This window comes from Callorhinus ursinus, unplaced genomic scaffold (genome assembly GCF_003265705.2).
Source record: "Callorhinus ursinus isolate GAN/ISIS: 27379988/994484 unplaced genomic scaffold, GSC_fseal_2.0 scaffold17, whole genome shotgun sequence".
In the NCBI taxonomy this organism is placed as follows: Eukaryota; Metazoa; Chordata; class Mammalia; order Carnivora; family Otariidae; genus Callorhinus; species Callorhinus ursinus.
Window position 1 is genome coordinate 6,597,982 of NW_027397079.1, and position 13,787 is coordinate 6,611,768.

Below are 13,787 nucleotides of genomic sequence, written 5' to 3' on the forward strand. Positions count from 1 at the left end.
TTGTGGAATATATATATTATATATTAAGAGGTGCTTTAAGTGTTGGAGTTGATGATACTGTTCTTTCCACATAGGGTTTTTAAGAAAGTTACAGACATTAGTGTATCCTTTAAATGCCTTGATGTAATTTGTGAGAAGTGGAAGAGCTGTGTCTGGCCAGTGGAAAACTAAAAGTTGCCAGGAGACCAGCAGCCATGCAGGTGCACTGGGAACTGCTTCAGAATTCGGTTTTTTATGTCTGCAGCAAGATACCTTTGTACTGCTGTTTAGCTGGAAATTCTCAAGTCGGATGCAGAAATATCCAAGTTATTTATTAAATAGTTAAGTGCAAACATAAAGACACTGCTTTCCTCTGAGGTCTAGTTCACATTTGATTCACAACATTTTCACTCTTTTATTATTTAAAAGTTTTAATTGTGATTTCTTTATTTGAGGTAAACTGGTTTACTAGGAAACGTCAGAGTTGCTTTGTTTTCACGTGAGGATCCCTGTTGGGGAGGAGATTTGCAGGCTTTGTCCAAACTGAGTTAGACAGACTAGACCCATACATTTCCTGTAGGTTAAGGAAGACGATCCTGTGGGCGTCTCAGATTTTCTGTAAATGGTGAATCCTGTATCTCAGACATTTCATCTCGGGCAGGCTGGGATTTGCAGGGCAGTGATGGACAAACTTAACTCCAGTTTCTGTCCAGATCTCCTTCAGTTAGAGTGATGGACAAATTTAACTCCAGTCTCTGTCCAGATCTCCTTCAGTTAGAGTGATGGACAAACTTAACTCCAGTCTCTGTCCAGATTTCCTTCGATTAGAGGTGAATAGAGCCTCTAAGTCCCCACTCTTAAGTGATATGCCAAGCAATAGCTGTGTCTGCCCTTTTAGAAATAAAGGACTTATTTTAAAAACACATTAATAATATGAGTGTATTTTCATCGTAAAACATTGGGTAAACACAGATAAAGGCAAATACCTCTCTTAATGTCTCTTTCCTCAAAATAAGCAATTTTTGGTTTGACTTGGGTCCTTGCAGATGGTCTCCAGTACACGTACATTACAGACACACGCACGCATATGCACACAAACGCGCACACGTTTTGTACAGTGAGGTTCTGTGTTACATGTATTGTCTGGGAGATTGCTTTTTTCTTCTTCACGTAACAGTGTGTTTGACCATTTCATGACAGTGTATAGTAGCTCTTCACTCTTCCATATTTATTATACAGCATCAGTGTGTCGGTCTTGGATTCGTGCACCCTTAAATCATTGTCAGTTTTTACTAAGCACGTTGTTTATGTGACATGTTTGAGTTTATTTCTCCAGGTGGATTGTCTAGAAATGAAGTGACTGGGTCAAATGTACATGCACTTTAACAGTTCCACCACTAGTGTACAGGGGTACCTGTTTCTTGACACAGTGACTAGTGCTGCATATTATTAATCTTTGTCATTTTCCTTGATCTGAAGCATAAGTAATGACTGCTTACCCACCTCATTTAAATGTCCACTTGTGCCTGAAAACATTTCCTTTCCCTTTTCTAAGTGCAGTTGCAAAGCGAACATGACTTCAGACCATATTATTTTGGGCTCTTTGACAAGGTTCTTGGCTTCCCTCTCCCTTCTTTCTGTTGCCAGCCTGACCCTCTTGCTTGCTGTTCTTAAATTCACCAAGCATACTTGTGATTTAGAGCCACTGCATTGCATATCTGTTCCCTCTATCTGGAACATGCTTGCCCCAAACTTCATGCGCGTGACCATTTTTCTAACTTTAGTAGGGCTTTGTGCCAGAGTTCTTGTCTCAGGGAGACCCCCTCTGACTGCCCTGTGTACAGTGGTGTCTCCTTCCCACTGCTCCAGCTCTCCTGATCCCACTCTCGTGCTGTTTTCCTGTCTGTCCCGGGGACTCGCCCCTTTCTGATATACTGTAATAAGGGTGGCAGTTAGCTGGGGTTCAGTTGCCAACAAAGATTCACAGGACCCTAAAGGATAATGTTTGAGAATCTGGGGAGCACCCTGGGACCAGGGAGGCCCAGGGGAGACTCTTGTGTTGTGCTGGTCATGTACCTCTCTTGTCAGTACATTACCTCCCCCAACAGCAGAGCCCTCCCACTGGTGATAGGCAGTTGACCAGCTCTGGGAGTACAAATGCTCCCAGATTCTCTGGACTCATGGTTACAAAGCAACATTGTTCATTAGGACATTGCATGCTGTGCTTGTACTTCGGGGAAAACAGTTCAGGCCAGTTCCAGGCCTGCTGGAATTAACCCTCTTGACACACATAACCTCTATTTTACTTATTAATGATGTTTATTTTCTGTCATTCTTTATAGTAGAGTATAAGCTCCTGATAGCCAGAATCTTCTTCTGTTCCAAGACCAGTGCCTGACACATATATTTTTGTTAAATAATGAATGAGAGCAAGATGCTCAGTCAAGAACACAAGTGTGGGTGTGGGAAAGTTAACCGAAGACATTCTTTGGACATTAGCCTCAGGCTTCATCCTCTTTGTCACACCTTGTATGTGTATTTCGAGTTTTGGGGTTTTACTGGCTGAATAGAATTACTGTGATTTAAAGGCAATACAGCAGGATTCAATATTGGTTCCTTTCTTTGGTAGTTAGACAATAATTGTTTTTGTACTTTGTTACCATGTTATGATTTTGGGGGAGGGGGAAGGAGGAGAGATAATTTTAGAGTAACAAAAATAAGGAAAACGACTAATTTTGTTTAAGAACCTTCATGGAAACTAAGATTGCTGGGATCCTGAAAATGCCTCAGAAAAACGTAACTACTTAGTGTACAGTCTTGTATCTAGTCTTTCAGTTCTGCTTCAGTTCTTAGGCGCGGAAAGAAGGAAATATTGTGGTTTCACATGCAGTGCAAGAAATGCCTCTGTCAGGTTTTACTTGCGGTGTTGTTGACAGGTATCAGAAGCGTTGGGAACAGGTTGTCTCGTTACACAGCTGTGGTACAGTAGTATTCATTTTTATGTCCTTTCTGCACAGAGGAAGTGTATGCAGCCCAAAGATTTTATTCCTAAAACACCGGAACATGATAAAAGGCTTCAGAAGAAATTTGAGAAAATGGCTACAGAGCTACAAAGGCAGAAGAGAAGTCTGGGTGAGTCCAGGAATCCAGCGCGGTCCCGTGCACCTGTTTCAGCTGCCGGACGGCCGGTGGTTCCCCGGGAGGATCTGGCTGCGGGAGACTGGACCGCTGCTGCCGGAGGGCCATGGTGTGAGCTCATGGGCCAAAGTCTCCATCACTCACCACATCGATGGAGCTTTTTACTTCAAGGAATGACTATGGAAAAACAGATTTTGACTAAGAAGCCCTAATAGAATAAACCCCTGTTCATTTCTTTGTTCTTTGTATCTCACTTTGTGTTTTTAATACTTGGTCTTTTTGTTTTGTTACCTAGAATAGGGAAATGTTAGATAATATATTCTTTCCTTTATTTCACTTTAAATATAATTTTTATCTTTCAATTATTCCTCACTAAAGCTAAAAAAAAAAAAAAATGAAACACATTTCACATTTCATTGTCTTTGGGCTTTCAGAATACCTATTTACAAATTAGCCCATAGTTGTATTTTTGCTCTTTTAAAGGTATATTTTCTTTTAACTTTGCCTTTTGTTTGCTTTTTTTGCCTCCAGCAGTTTGAATTTTATGTTCATTGGTTCATTTTTCTTTTTTTTTTAAAGATTTTATTTATTTATTTGACAGAGATAGCGAGAGCAGGAACAAAAGCAGGGGGAGTGGGAGAGGGAGAAGCAGGCTTCCTGCTGAGCAGGGAACCCGATGTGGGACTCGATCCCAGGACCCTGGGATCATGACCTGAGCCAAAGGTGGATGCTTAACAACTGAGCCACCCAGCCTCCCGGTCCAGTTTTCTTTTTAAATATCCTACTTGGAGTTCACAGAGGTACTTGAATTCTTTTTCCCCCTTCTGTGCATCAGTTTGTATATTGTCTATTGATCTTTTTTTTATAGTTCGTTAATATGTTTTCCTGCCATGTCTAATCTGCTATAAAATCCATTTATTCAGTTCATAATTTTGGTTATTTTATTTGCAGTTCTAGGGTTTCTGATTTTTTTTATAGATTCTGTTATTCTGATTAAATCACTCACATTTTTTCTTTTCATCTTTCTTTGCTTCTCTCTGCAATATCTAGAACGCCTCTGTTGTTTTATATGATGTTTTTTCTCTTGTTTTTTGTCATATACGTCCTGTCTCTTAGTAGGAATGGACGGTTTTTGTAATTGAAGACAAGTCATTAGTTATAAAATATGCTTGAAGCTCTAGGCATTATTATTTTCTTAGACACAAAGTTTCTAGTTTCCTCTGCTAAGCAGATGGAGGGGGGCCTTGTTGGCTTTATCTGGACTGATTTGAATAGGAGCTTCACTGACTTTCGGTAAGGCTTGGTAGACTTCTGATTTGACATTGATGCCAGAGTGGCCATCTAGACCTTTCCTTTCCTTTCCTTTTTTTTTTTTTTTTTTTTAAGATTTTTATTTATTTATGAGAGAGAGAGAAAGAGAGACAGCAGGGGCAGAGGGAGAGGGAGAAGCAGGCTCCCCATTGAGCAGGGAGCCTGACGTGGGGCTCGATCCCAGGACCCTGGGATCACGACCTGAGCAGAAGGCAGACACTTAACCGACTGAGGCACCCAGATGCCCCCGTCTAGACCTTTCCACTGAAAGCCTGGCACGATAACTAGGATCTCTTCCCCTGACTGGTCCTGAACTCCCATTTTCATCTCTCAGTGAAAATACACCACAGATAACTTTCCACCATTTCACGGAAGAATTCGACTTCACTTTTAGTATCCTGCCATTTGTAGCTTCAGAATTGGGCAACTTTCTTGAAGATAAAATCATATACATGCAAGGATCTGTTTTCTACTACACCCTGTTTAGTGGGATTTGGTGCCGCAAAACCTTTGGTTTTCTCTTTAGTTTGTTGATACTGATAAACACCTAGCTTGTGTCTTTGTTTCTCAGCAACTTCTCTGTGCCTGGTCAAAGACTGGACCTTCAGCCTCTGCCCCAGGGGTCTTAATGATAAATCCTCCTGGGGATAAAAACATCCACTGCTTGTCAGCTGGCCTCTCAGTGCTCCTCCTTTCCAGAATCTTGACTCCTCTGGTCCTGGTCTCTTCAATAATTCCCTGATGCTTTTACGCAGACATTATTTGTATTTTATATAGATTCTATATTTTCTTTTTCTCTGTGTAGGCATTAGTTGGCTTCAATATACTTTATTTCTTTGTCTTGAATCATTTGTAAAACCTTAAAGCACTTGAACAGTGGCATAATCACCGTTGTTTGTGGTTGCGTTTTGCACAAGGCTACAGATACCACGTTATGAACTTGGGAGATCTAGATAGCAACAAGCTGCTTCTCTGGAATCCAAAAATAGGGAAATTTTTGTCCTGATGTGTTTAATCATAGAGTCATTTCTATTCTTTTTTTTTTGAAGCGTAATTGACCGAACAGTAGTTTCAACTATATGGTGTATTGATTCACCGTTTATATATGTTGTAAAATGATCACCACAAGTCCAGTTAACCTCTATCACCGTATTTACAAAGCATTTTTTTTCTCATGATGGCACTTTCAAGATCCGGTTTCCCCAACTACTTTTCAAATTGTAGTATGGTGTTACTAACTGTAGTCACCATGCCATACATTACATCCTATGACTCATTCATTTTATAACTGGGAACTTGTACCTTTGGAGCCCCTTCACCCATTTTGCTCATCCCTCCACCCGGGGCCTCCGACAATCACCAGTCTGTTCTCTCTACCCATGAGCTTTGTTGTTTTGATTTTTGTTTTCTCATTTTGTTTATAGATTCCACATATACTAACATCATACAGTATTTATCTTTCTCTGTCTGACTTATTCCACTCAGTGTAATGTGCTCTAGGTCTATCCATGCTGTCACGAATGGCAAGGTTTGTTCTTTTTTATGGCTGAATAGTATTCCTCTGAGTGTGTATGTGTGTGCGTGTGTACACACCCCATTTCTTTATTAATCCATAGTGGACATGTAGGTTGTTTCCATGTCTTGGCACTTGTAAATAATGTTGCAGTGAACCTGAGGGGGGGTGCAGATATCTTTTTGCATTAGTGTTTTCCTTTATTGTTTTTTTTTTTTTTTTTAGTGTTTTCATTTCTTTCAGGTAAATAAATACCCAAAATTGGAATTACTGGATCTTTTGGAAGTTCGATTTTTAATTTTTTAAGAAAGCTCCATAGAGTTTTCCACAATGGCTATACCAATTTACATTTCCATCAAGAGTATGCAAGAGTTCCTTTTCTGTACATCCTTGCCAACACTTGGTTATTTCTGGTCTTTTTGATAATAGTCATTCTAATATGTGGTTGGAATCTCATTGTGGTTTTGATTTGCATTTCCCTCCTGATGAGTAGTGCTCTTTTTTATGTACCTGTTGGATATTTGTATGTCTTCTTTGGAAAAATGTCTTGTTTAGATCTTCTGCCCATTTTAAAATTCGATTTTTTTTTTTTTTGCTACATGTATTCCTTTAATGATTTATAAAAATACTTTACAACATCATGAAACTCTAAAGTACCATATGTGTTTTTTGCATTTCTCTTTTTTGCCTTTTTCACTACCTAAATTCAGTGTTTCAGACCAATCCCAACACATCAGTGATACATGTAAGCAATTTCGGTAACTATATAATGCATGGCATAAAAATAAGAAGTGCTAATTCCTCTACTTTTTTGTTGTAGTGTATATTGCCATATTACAAATTCTCTGTATTTTGAAATTTTTCATGCAGAATTATCAAGCTTTATTTTAAATCTCTCATGGTAATGCAACAGAATTGACTAGAACATTTAGCTTGTATATACAGTGCTGCTGGATAATTTCCAAAAACATTGCCTTTATCATTTGTTTTTGTGCTGAGTCATCCCAGTGCCTGAGAATCAGGCCTCTTTTTCTTGGTGCCATGCTGGTCCCTCCCAGCCTCTCGCTAACTGTTCTACTGTGCTGCTCCAGCCAGAGACACATGGAGTAACTCTTGACATCCCTTTCTGCCTGATGCCAGTTACCCACCATGATCCTTACCCCCTGCTTCTGGATGATTGCTTGACTCCTCCGCCGATCTTTCTCTAAGCATCAACCCCAGGGGAACCCTCCTAGCGGCTCCTTGACTGGTCCCTAGAGGCGCTGTGTCCTCAACCACCCATCAGCTGTACTTGCATGAGAAGGGTGTAAACCAGAAGTCAGGTGCACACCCCACCCAGGGCTTCTACTTCCTCAGGTCATCGTAAGGAAAAGTATTTTGGATGGAACCCCGTGTTTCACCTGCCCTGCAGCACCACTTGCCCTCTGTGGTCTGGTCAGGTCAGCCCTTGTTACCACTGTCCTGTCAGCTTTATACTCTTGCTTTTCAGGCCTTCTTCTTACACCACAGTAGTGGTGTATTTTAAAAGAATTTGGCAAAATGGTACTGAAAAAAACTTTTATCTTTTTGGATCAAATTTATATCTTAATAAAAATTGCCTTTTAAACACTACAAATATAAGGTATTACAGATACAACTGACATGCCTGCATATTGGCAGAAGTGTAGTTAGAGTTGTTCAGGCTTAAGAGTTGCAAAGAAGATACTGAATGATTCTTGGTCTTTTTATTGGTGAGTGAGGGGAGGTGGTCAGAGCCCTGAAGTTCTCCTTGAGCATATGCCAGGTATGGATTCCAGAAAAACACATACCTGTGCACCCACACCCAGTTTAGCCATCATTTCATGGTTGACGGACTCCTGACCCCAAAGTTGATATGTGTGTCTGTTGAGGGTCGGAGAGGGTTGGTTAGTGGTGGTGGTTTCTGAGACCTAGAGGTAACACTACTCTTAGAGGCAGAACTGTTTCTACACCCATCTTAGGTTCTCAGCTCATAGAACCTTAGTGCTTTTGTTGAACAAGGAGAGGCAATTGTGGAAAAGTAAGATATAAGGGAACCAAAGGAGGATAAGAGGTCCTTTAATAAGGCCTGATTTACAGAATTCTCTTGGCGTCAGCTCCCCTTCTCTGGTGACAAAGTGGAGGGGGTGCATCTTTCAAAGGGGAGTTTTATCTCCTGCCTTCAGGAAGAAGCTTGGTGTGGGGTGGGGAGTGTCAGAGCGCCTTTCTTTCACCTGCTGTGATTTAAGTGCATTCTGCTCAAAATAATCCTTACGCCAAAGTGACATGTTTGGGGTGATATATTCTGTTGCTCTTCATCAGCATTTAGGAACCAGATTGCACTCTGCCTTTACCTTCTCACTAGTTGTGTGATCCTGGATATAAACAAGTTAACTTTTGTGTCTTGGTTTCTTCATCTTTACATGGGGAGACTGATAATCTGATGCACTGGGTTTGGGAAAGGTTGAATGAAACAGTGACGTGTTGTGCTTAGCCCAGTGCCTGGTGCATGACATTCCTCAGCAAACGTTAGCCAGCAGTTTTCGCACCAGTGTTACTGCTCGTGGGCTGGTGGGCTGAAGATAGACTTGGTAGCAGTGGGTAATGATGTTGCAGGGGACGAGGAAGACCGTGGGTGTGGGGGGAGGGGGTTGTTCCTCGAAAGGAATCCTGTTGTTGAAGTATTAAACCTTCTGGCCTTTTATTTTTTTAGCTAAATAAAGTTCTGTTTATTTTCAGATAATGATGTACCTGTCCTCTTATTTGAATCTAATGGCTCATTGATGTATAGTCCCACAATTAAAATGTGCAGCGGCCAGCATAGTCTAATGGAGAGGAGATTACAGGAGATGAAGGAGAAAAGGGAGAACCTCTCCCCTACCTGTAAGTGCTTGCATTTTATAAAGTGAAAGGCAGATTGTTGGGTGAGTAAGTTGTGCTAGAAGGGTTTTTTTCTCTTTACCTAGGTATTTTAGTTTCTTGATTCTAACAGATTTTTATCTATTTCTGGGTAGACTTTGTTAATATTTTCTTCCAGAAAATCTTATGCTTCATTGAGATTTTTAAAGCCTATGTTGAGTTTATAGTTTTAAAGCATATATTCTAAGCACATATTGGGTGTGTAGTGTTGGATGTATAGGTTGAGAATCCTATTTTTTATAGCCCCTTTGTAATTTTTAAAATCTCTGGGGTATTTTCCTTTAAAAAAAAAAATCAAGCTCTTCTGTTGAGGGAATCTGCTTTTAGACTAAGTATCTCATGCCTTAGTTTTTGTTTTTCTTTGTTTCTGTTATATTAAATTTTTTTTTTTTTAAAGATTTTATTTACTTGAGAGAGAGTGAGCAAGCTTGAGCAGGGGAAGAGCAGAGGGAGAAGCAGGCTCCCCACTGAGCACAGATCCTGACATGGGGCTTGATCCAGGGACTCTGAGATCATGACCTGAACCGAAACCCAGAGTTGGGTGCATTGACCAACTGAGCCACCCAGGTGCCCCTCAAAATCTCTTCTAACTTTATATCCTATGGTTTAATCCTTTTTTAACCTGATACATGTAGATTATTTTTTATGAATCTCATCATCCGTAATAGATTTGAGTAAGTTTTTTGTGCTTATTGTTTTGTAGTAGGTCTGGGAAATGAAGGACCAGGTGTAAGTCGATGTTTGTGTGGAAGAGCAGAATGTGTTGGCTTATCATGGGCTTCATCTACTAACATGTCAGTGTTGTATCTGATGAAGTGTGCGATTATGTTTTCAGCTTCGCAGATGCTTGAAAAGTCTCATGATAACCCAGCTAACTCCCCATGTGAAGCTTCTTGGAACATTTCACATGATACATTGTGTTCAGGTAAAATTATTTTCTTTTCTGTGATATATTTAAACTATGAGAACATGGTGATTTTCTTATTTGGAGTATCTTCTGATGTCAAGAACAGTTGGTTAAAAACTAGAATTCATGAATTTTACCCTGAAATTGGTATTAAAATAAAAAATAGATATTGTAATACAATTAGGGCATAAGAAATTGCATGAGTTAAACCTCCTTTTTGGCTCCTACAGTTTTTCTCTTAGGCATTTGCTTTCTTGGCACAGAATCAATTGCTCATTTTTTTTAAAAATTCATGTTCTGTGTACTAACTTGCATGCAGTATAAACTGTCTTACCGAGAACAGTGTGAGAAATTCTTGTTTCACACCATGGGTAAAGACTCTGGAACATGTGACTGAAGGGGGTCAGTGAGCTGTGTAGACATCATTAAAAAAATTAGAAGGTAAATGGCAGAATTTCTGCCTAGAAACAGAGTGTTGGAAAGAATAAAATTAGGGTTTTATATTATACGTACACTTGAAATGTGGGAGCCCGTGTTTCACTTTGAATGATAATTTTTCATGCTTATATAGCTTTCCTTTGAGTAAGTTTTAAGAAATGTGATATAACCACCCAGTGTCACCTACGGAAGGGCCCAGGTAAGTAGCAGTGCTCTGAAAGCCACAGCAGTGACAGGTGACAAACAGTGGGAAGGTGTCAGGAGTTTAACCACGGCTTCCTGTAAGTGGGGCTTATTCTTATAATCTCTTCAGTGTGTATCAAAATTACGCATCTGTCTTAAATAATCTCTTTCTTTTTATTTTTTACTCGATGTTCTTATATAAGTTGGACACGAGTGGTAGTAACTAACAGATTTCGTTTTTCCAGTGTCTTATATGCTGTACCTCATTTAATTCTCTCACTGGCCCTACAAAGTACATACCATTGTCACTCCCTTTGTGTCCATGAGAAAACTAGGCCAGAGAGGTCAAATAGCTCGTAAAAGTTGACATCGGTTGTGAGTGGCTAGCCCAGGATTCGAACTTTGGCAGTCTGACCTCAGAATTTATGCTTCATGACATGCACACTGCTTGTCAGCTTTTTGAAAAGTGTGTTAAGCTTGTTGAGCTGCTCATGCTAAAATTGTCTTGTATCTCTAGCTCCTCACTTGGAGACACGCAGGCTCCCTGACTTGGTGTGGGGACAGTGCCACCCCCGCTAGGGGCTTCCCTCCACTCCCTGCTGGTTACCTCCGTTCTTCTTTAGAAGGAGAGCCTTTAGTAGTTTTGGGTTAAAGGCTTCAGATTCCAGAAAATAGTGTCTGTGCTCCGGGAGCTTCTAGGCTATTGAGAGGGACAGATAGGAATACTAATAATAATAGGACACACGCTTTTGGGAACTTCCGGCAAAGTTCTGCGTAACAGAGGAGGATGTGTGTAACTAGCCCTGGTGAACTGGGAGGATTTGGAGATTTTTCAACATCTGAGGTGGGTTTTGAGTAGGATTGACCCAGATTAAAGCGTGGAGTGAAGGGAAGGCCTGGAAGTAGAACATGTGTAGTTTTCAGGAAATGGGTGGCAGCCTAGCAATGCTCTCAAGAAATGTATAGAACATGTGGGAAGTCAGAACCATAAGATCTCCCAGGTGGTTTGCTTTTGAGTATAGATGCAGCATAGAGGACAGGGAATTCAGGTGGGCTGCGTCGTGGAAGGCTAGACCTTGACGTAGACGGTAGCATTAGTTCTTACCTTTTAGAATTATTGACCTCCTTGAGAATTTAATGACAAGGTGTGGATGCTTTTCCTGGAAGGAAGTGCACATGTATATTAATGTTCAGAAACTGAGCGTAACAGTTTTAGAGGTTTGTCCCCTCCCCACAGCCCCCATGCCCTCGATGCCCGGTTCCTTAGTGAAAAATGCTGGCCTGAAAGGTGTCCTCAGGTGGAAATGAGAAGAACCAGGATATGGTCGGTACTCTTTTTAACTAATAACTATGTTTAAGAAGTGCTACTTTATTGGTTAACCGAAAGTTACTTTTATAATAATTGAAACCATTTAAAAAGTTAATTCTTCGTTAATAATTTCCAGATGAATCCTTTGCTGGTGACCTGCACTCATCTCTTGATGATCTTTTTGGAAACGCGAGATGTGGAAGTCAGGAAGGGAAACTGGAAGGAATTATGGATGAAATTAAAAGTGATGTGTGTGTTTCTTCACCTGCACTGGGAACAGGGAGCATCCATTCATCAGCATCTCCCGGTTACCTCAGTCAGTTAACACCTCGGAAACCCATGGGTAGTCTTTCCAAAGAAGAGATTCTTCTGCCAGGAGATCCTGCGGGTGAGGTAGTCACCCCGGACAAGCAGGGAGCAGCCAGGATGGTGTTTGACGAGAAACACAGCTTGTCCCCTATGTTATCTGCAACCAAACGCCGCCCTTCGGGACATTCACGATCCAAGAGCTCCTCAGCAAAGAGAAAAAGAACATCTGAGAACTCAGATGCACCCCGCGAAGAGAGACTGAAGAAGAAGAGGTGCGGTGGGAAGCCTGCCGGGCCGCGGGTGCAGCTGTGGACATCAGGAAGCCACCTGCAGCTCCCAGCTGGGCCTGCTGTTGAGACTCCTGGTTGTGGGGTGTCCTCGTACGATGATTATTTTTCACCTGATAATCTTAGGGAAAGGAATTCAGAGGCTCTTCTTCCTGGATTTCAGCCATCTTCAGGCCTTGCTCGGTTCAGCTGCAGGGGAGGTCTTTCTCAGAGGGAGAGAAGAAACCTACTGCAGATGGCTGACTTTTCCTGCATTGGTAAAAATCCCAGGTCAGTTGACATGACCAATGTAACAGCAAAAACTAGCTGCGGTCTTCAGAAGCCTACACAGCACACAGCAGACATGATATGGGGTTGCCTGACCTCTGAGGGAATGTGTGCCGCTGAAGGAACCCCAGGCTGTTGTCAGCAGGCTGGTGCTCAGAGAAGAGCAGGCCCGCGTGCAGGAGGGAACAGATGCTGTCATGTGGATGATGATCCCACTCTGCCGCAGGGGCATGGACGGGAGGGACTTGATGGCGATTTCACTCCTCTGGAAGGGAGCAGCACGGAAATGAAAGAATTGCTGGACGTGAGAAGCGTGCAGAAAGAAGATAGCACTTCTCGAATGTGGAATTCATCTGACGGTGAAAAGCAGCGTGATCATGAGCTCGATTTTGTGGGTGATCGTACTGTGGACAAAGCTACAGAAGGAAGGGAACCGTCATCCAGTGGACATGATGGAAGTATGTGAATCTCCTTTACAAGTACCTTTGTTGCAGGAATATGTGCTGGTGTGGCCGTCTTGTAATGTCATCATCACCTTTCCATAATTAAATAGTTCCTTTTTTCCTTTTTTTAATTTTAAAGAATGTGTGTGTGATATTTTCCAGTGATGCATTCTGTAGGGATAGGTGCTTACCCCCCTCTGGAGTTTCTAGGTGTCTGGGTCCAGTCTGCTGTTAGGAATACATCTCTCCCAAGCCTTTCCATGTAGGGGCCAAGAGCCAGTGATGCCTAATGTGAATAGTTGACTGGAGCGGACACTCCCTTGTCTCTGGAGCCTCTTACAAAGATAACATGACCTTGTGCACAGAAGCATTCTGCTAGAGGATTGAGGCTGTTTATTTTAGAAGGGAAAGTAAGACAGTATAGGTATTGAATCCATCAAGAAGAGAGAAGGTACAAGAAAGTAAATGTGCAAATACATTATCAGTATTTATTTTGAAGAAACTTTGGGCAATGTTAGTTATAAAGAAAAAAAAACATTTTTGCTCAGGGTAAGAAGTTCATTGTAACAGGCCTTGTTTGGCTTCTATTTATTTTGCTTTAAGTGTATCACTTAAATAGATTTTCTCCTGTGTGTAATTTAATTGTGACCATCGTAACGAATTCTGTAATTGTGGTAATTGTGTCAAAAGTAACAACATTAGAAAACATTTCACACTTTCTGATTACAAGCACAAATAAATGTCAGCAGTCAAAAGTGATGAAATCTTGAACTTTAGCCATCTTTAC

General features: G+C 41.1%; 1 protein-coding gene across 3 annotated transcripts in view; it reads left to right on the forward strand.

Annotated features, from left to right (window-relative positions):
• The window catches only part of MCPH1 (microcephalin 1), a 249,402-nt gene that overhangs the window by 41,858 nt on the left and 193,757 nt on the right, over window positions 1–13,787 (forward strand). For all 3 annotated transcript variants that reach the window (XM_025886038.2, XM_073902261.1, XM_025886040.2), the window contains 4 exons: window positions 2,997–3,111; window positions 8,678–8,821; window positions 9,693–9,782; window positions 11,831–13,015. In XM_025886038.2, the coding sequence (XP_025741823.2) occupies window positions 2,997–3,111; window positions 8,678–8,821; window positions 9,693–9,782; window positions 11,831–13,015 (1,534 nt within the window). The remainder of the gene's footprint in view (window positions 1–2,996; window positions 3,112–8,677; window positions 8,822–9,692; window positions 9,783–11,830; window positions 13,016–13,787) is intronic.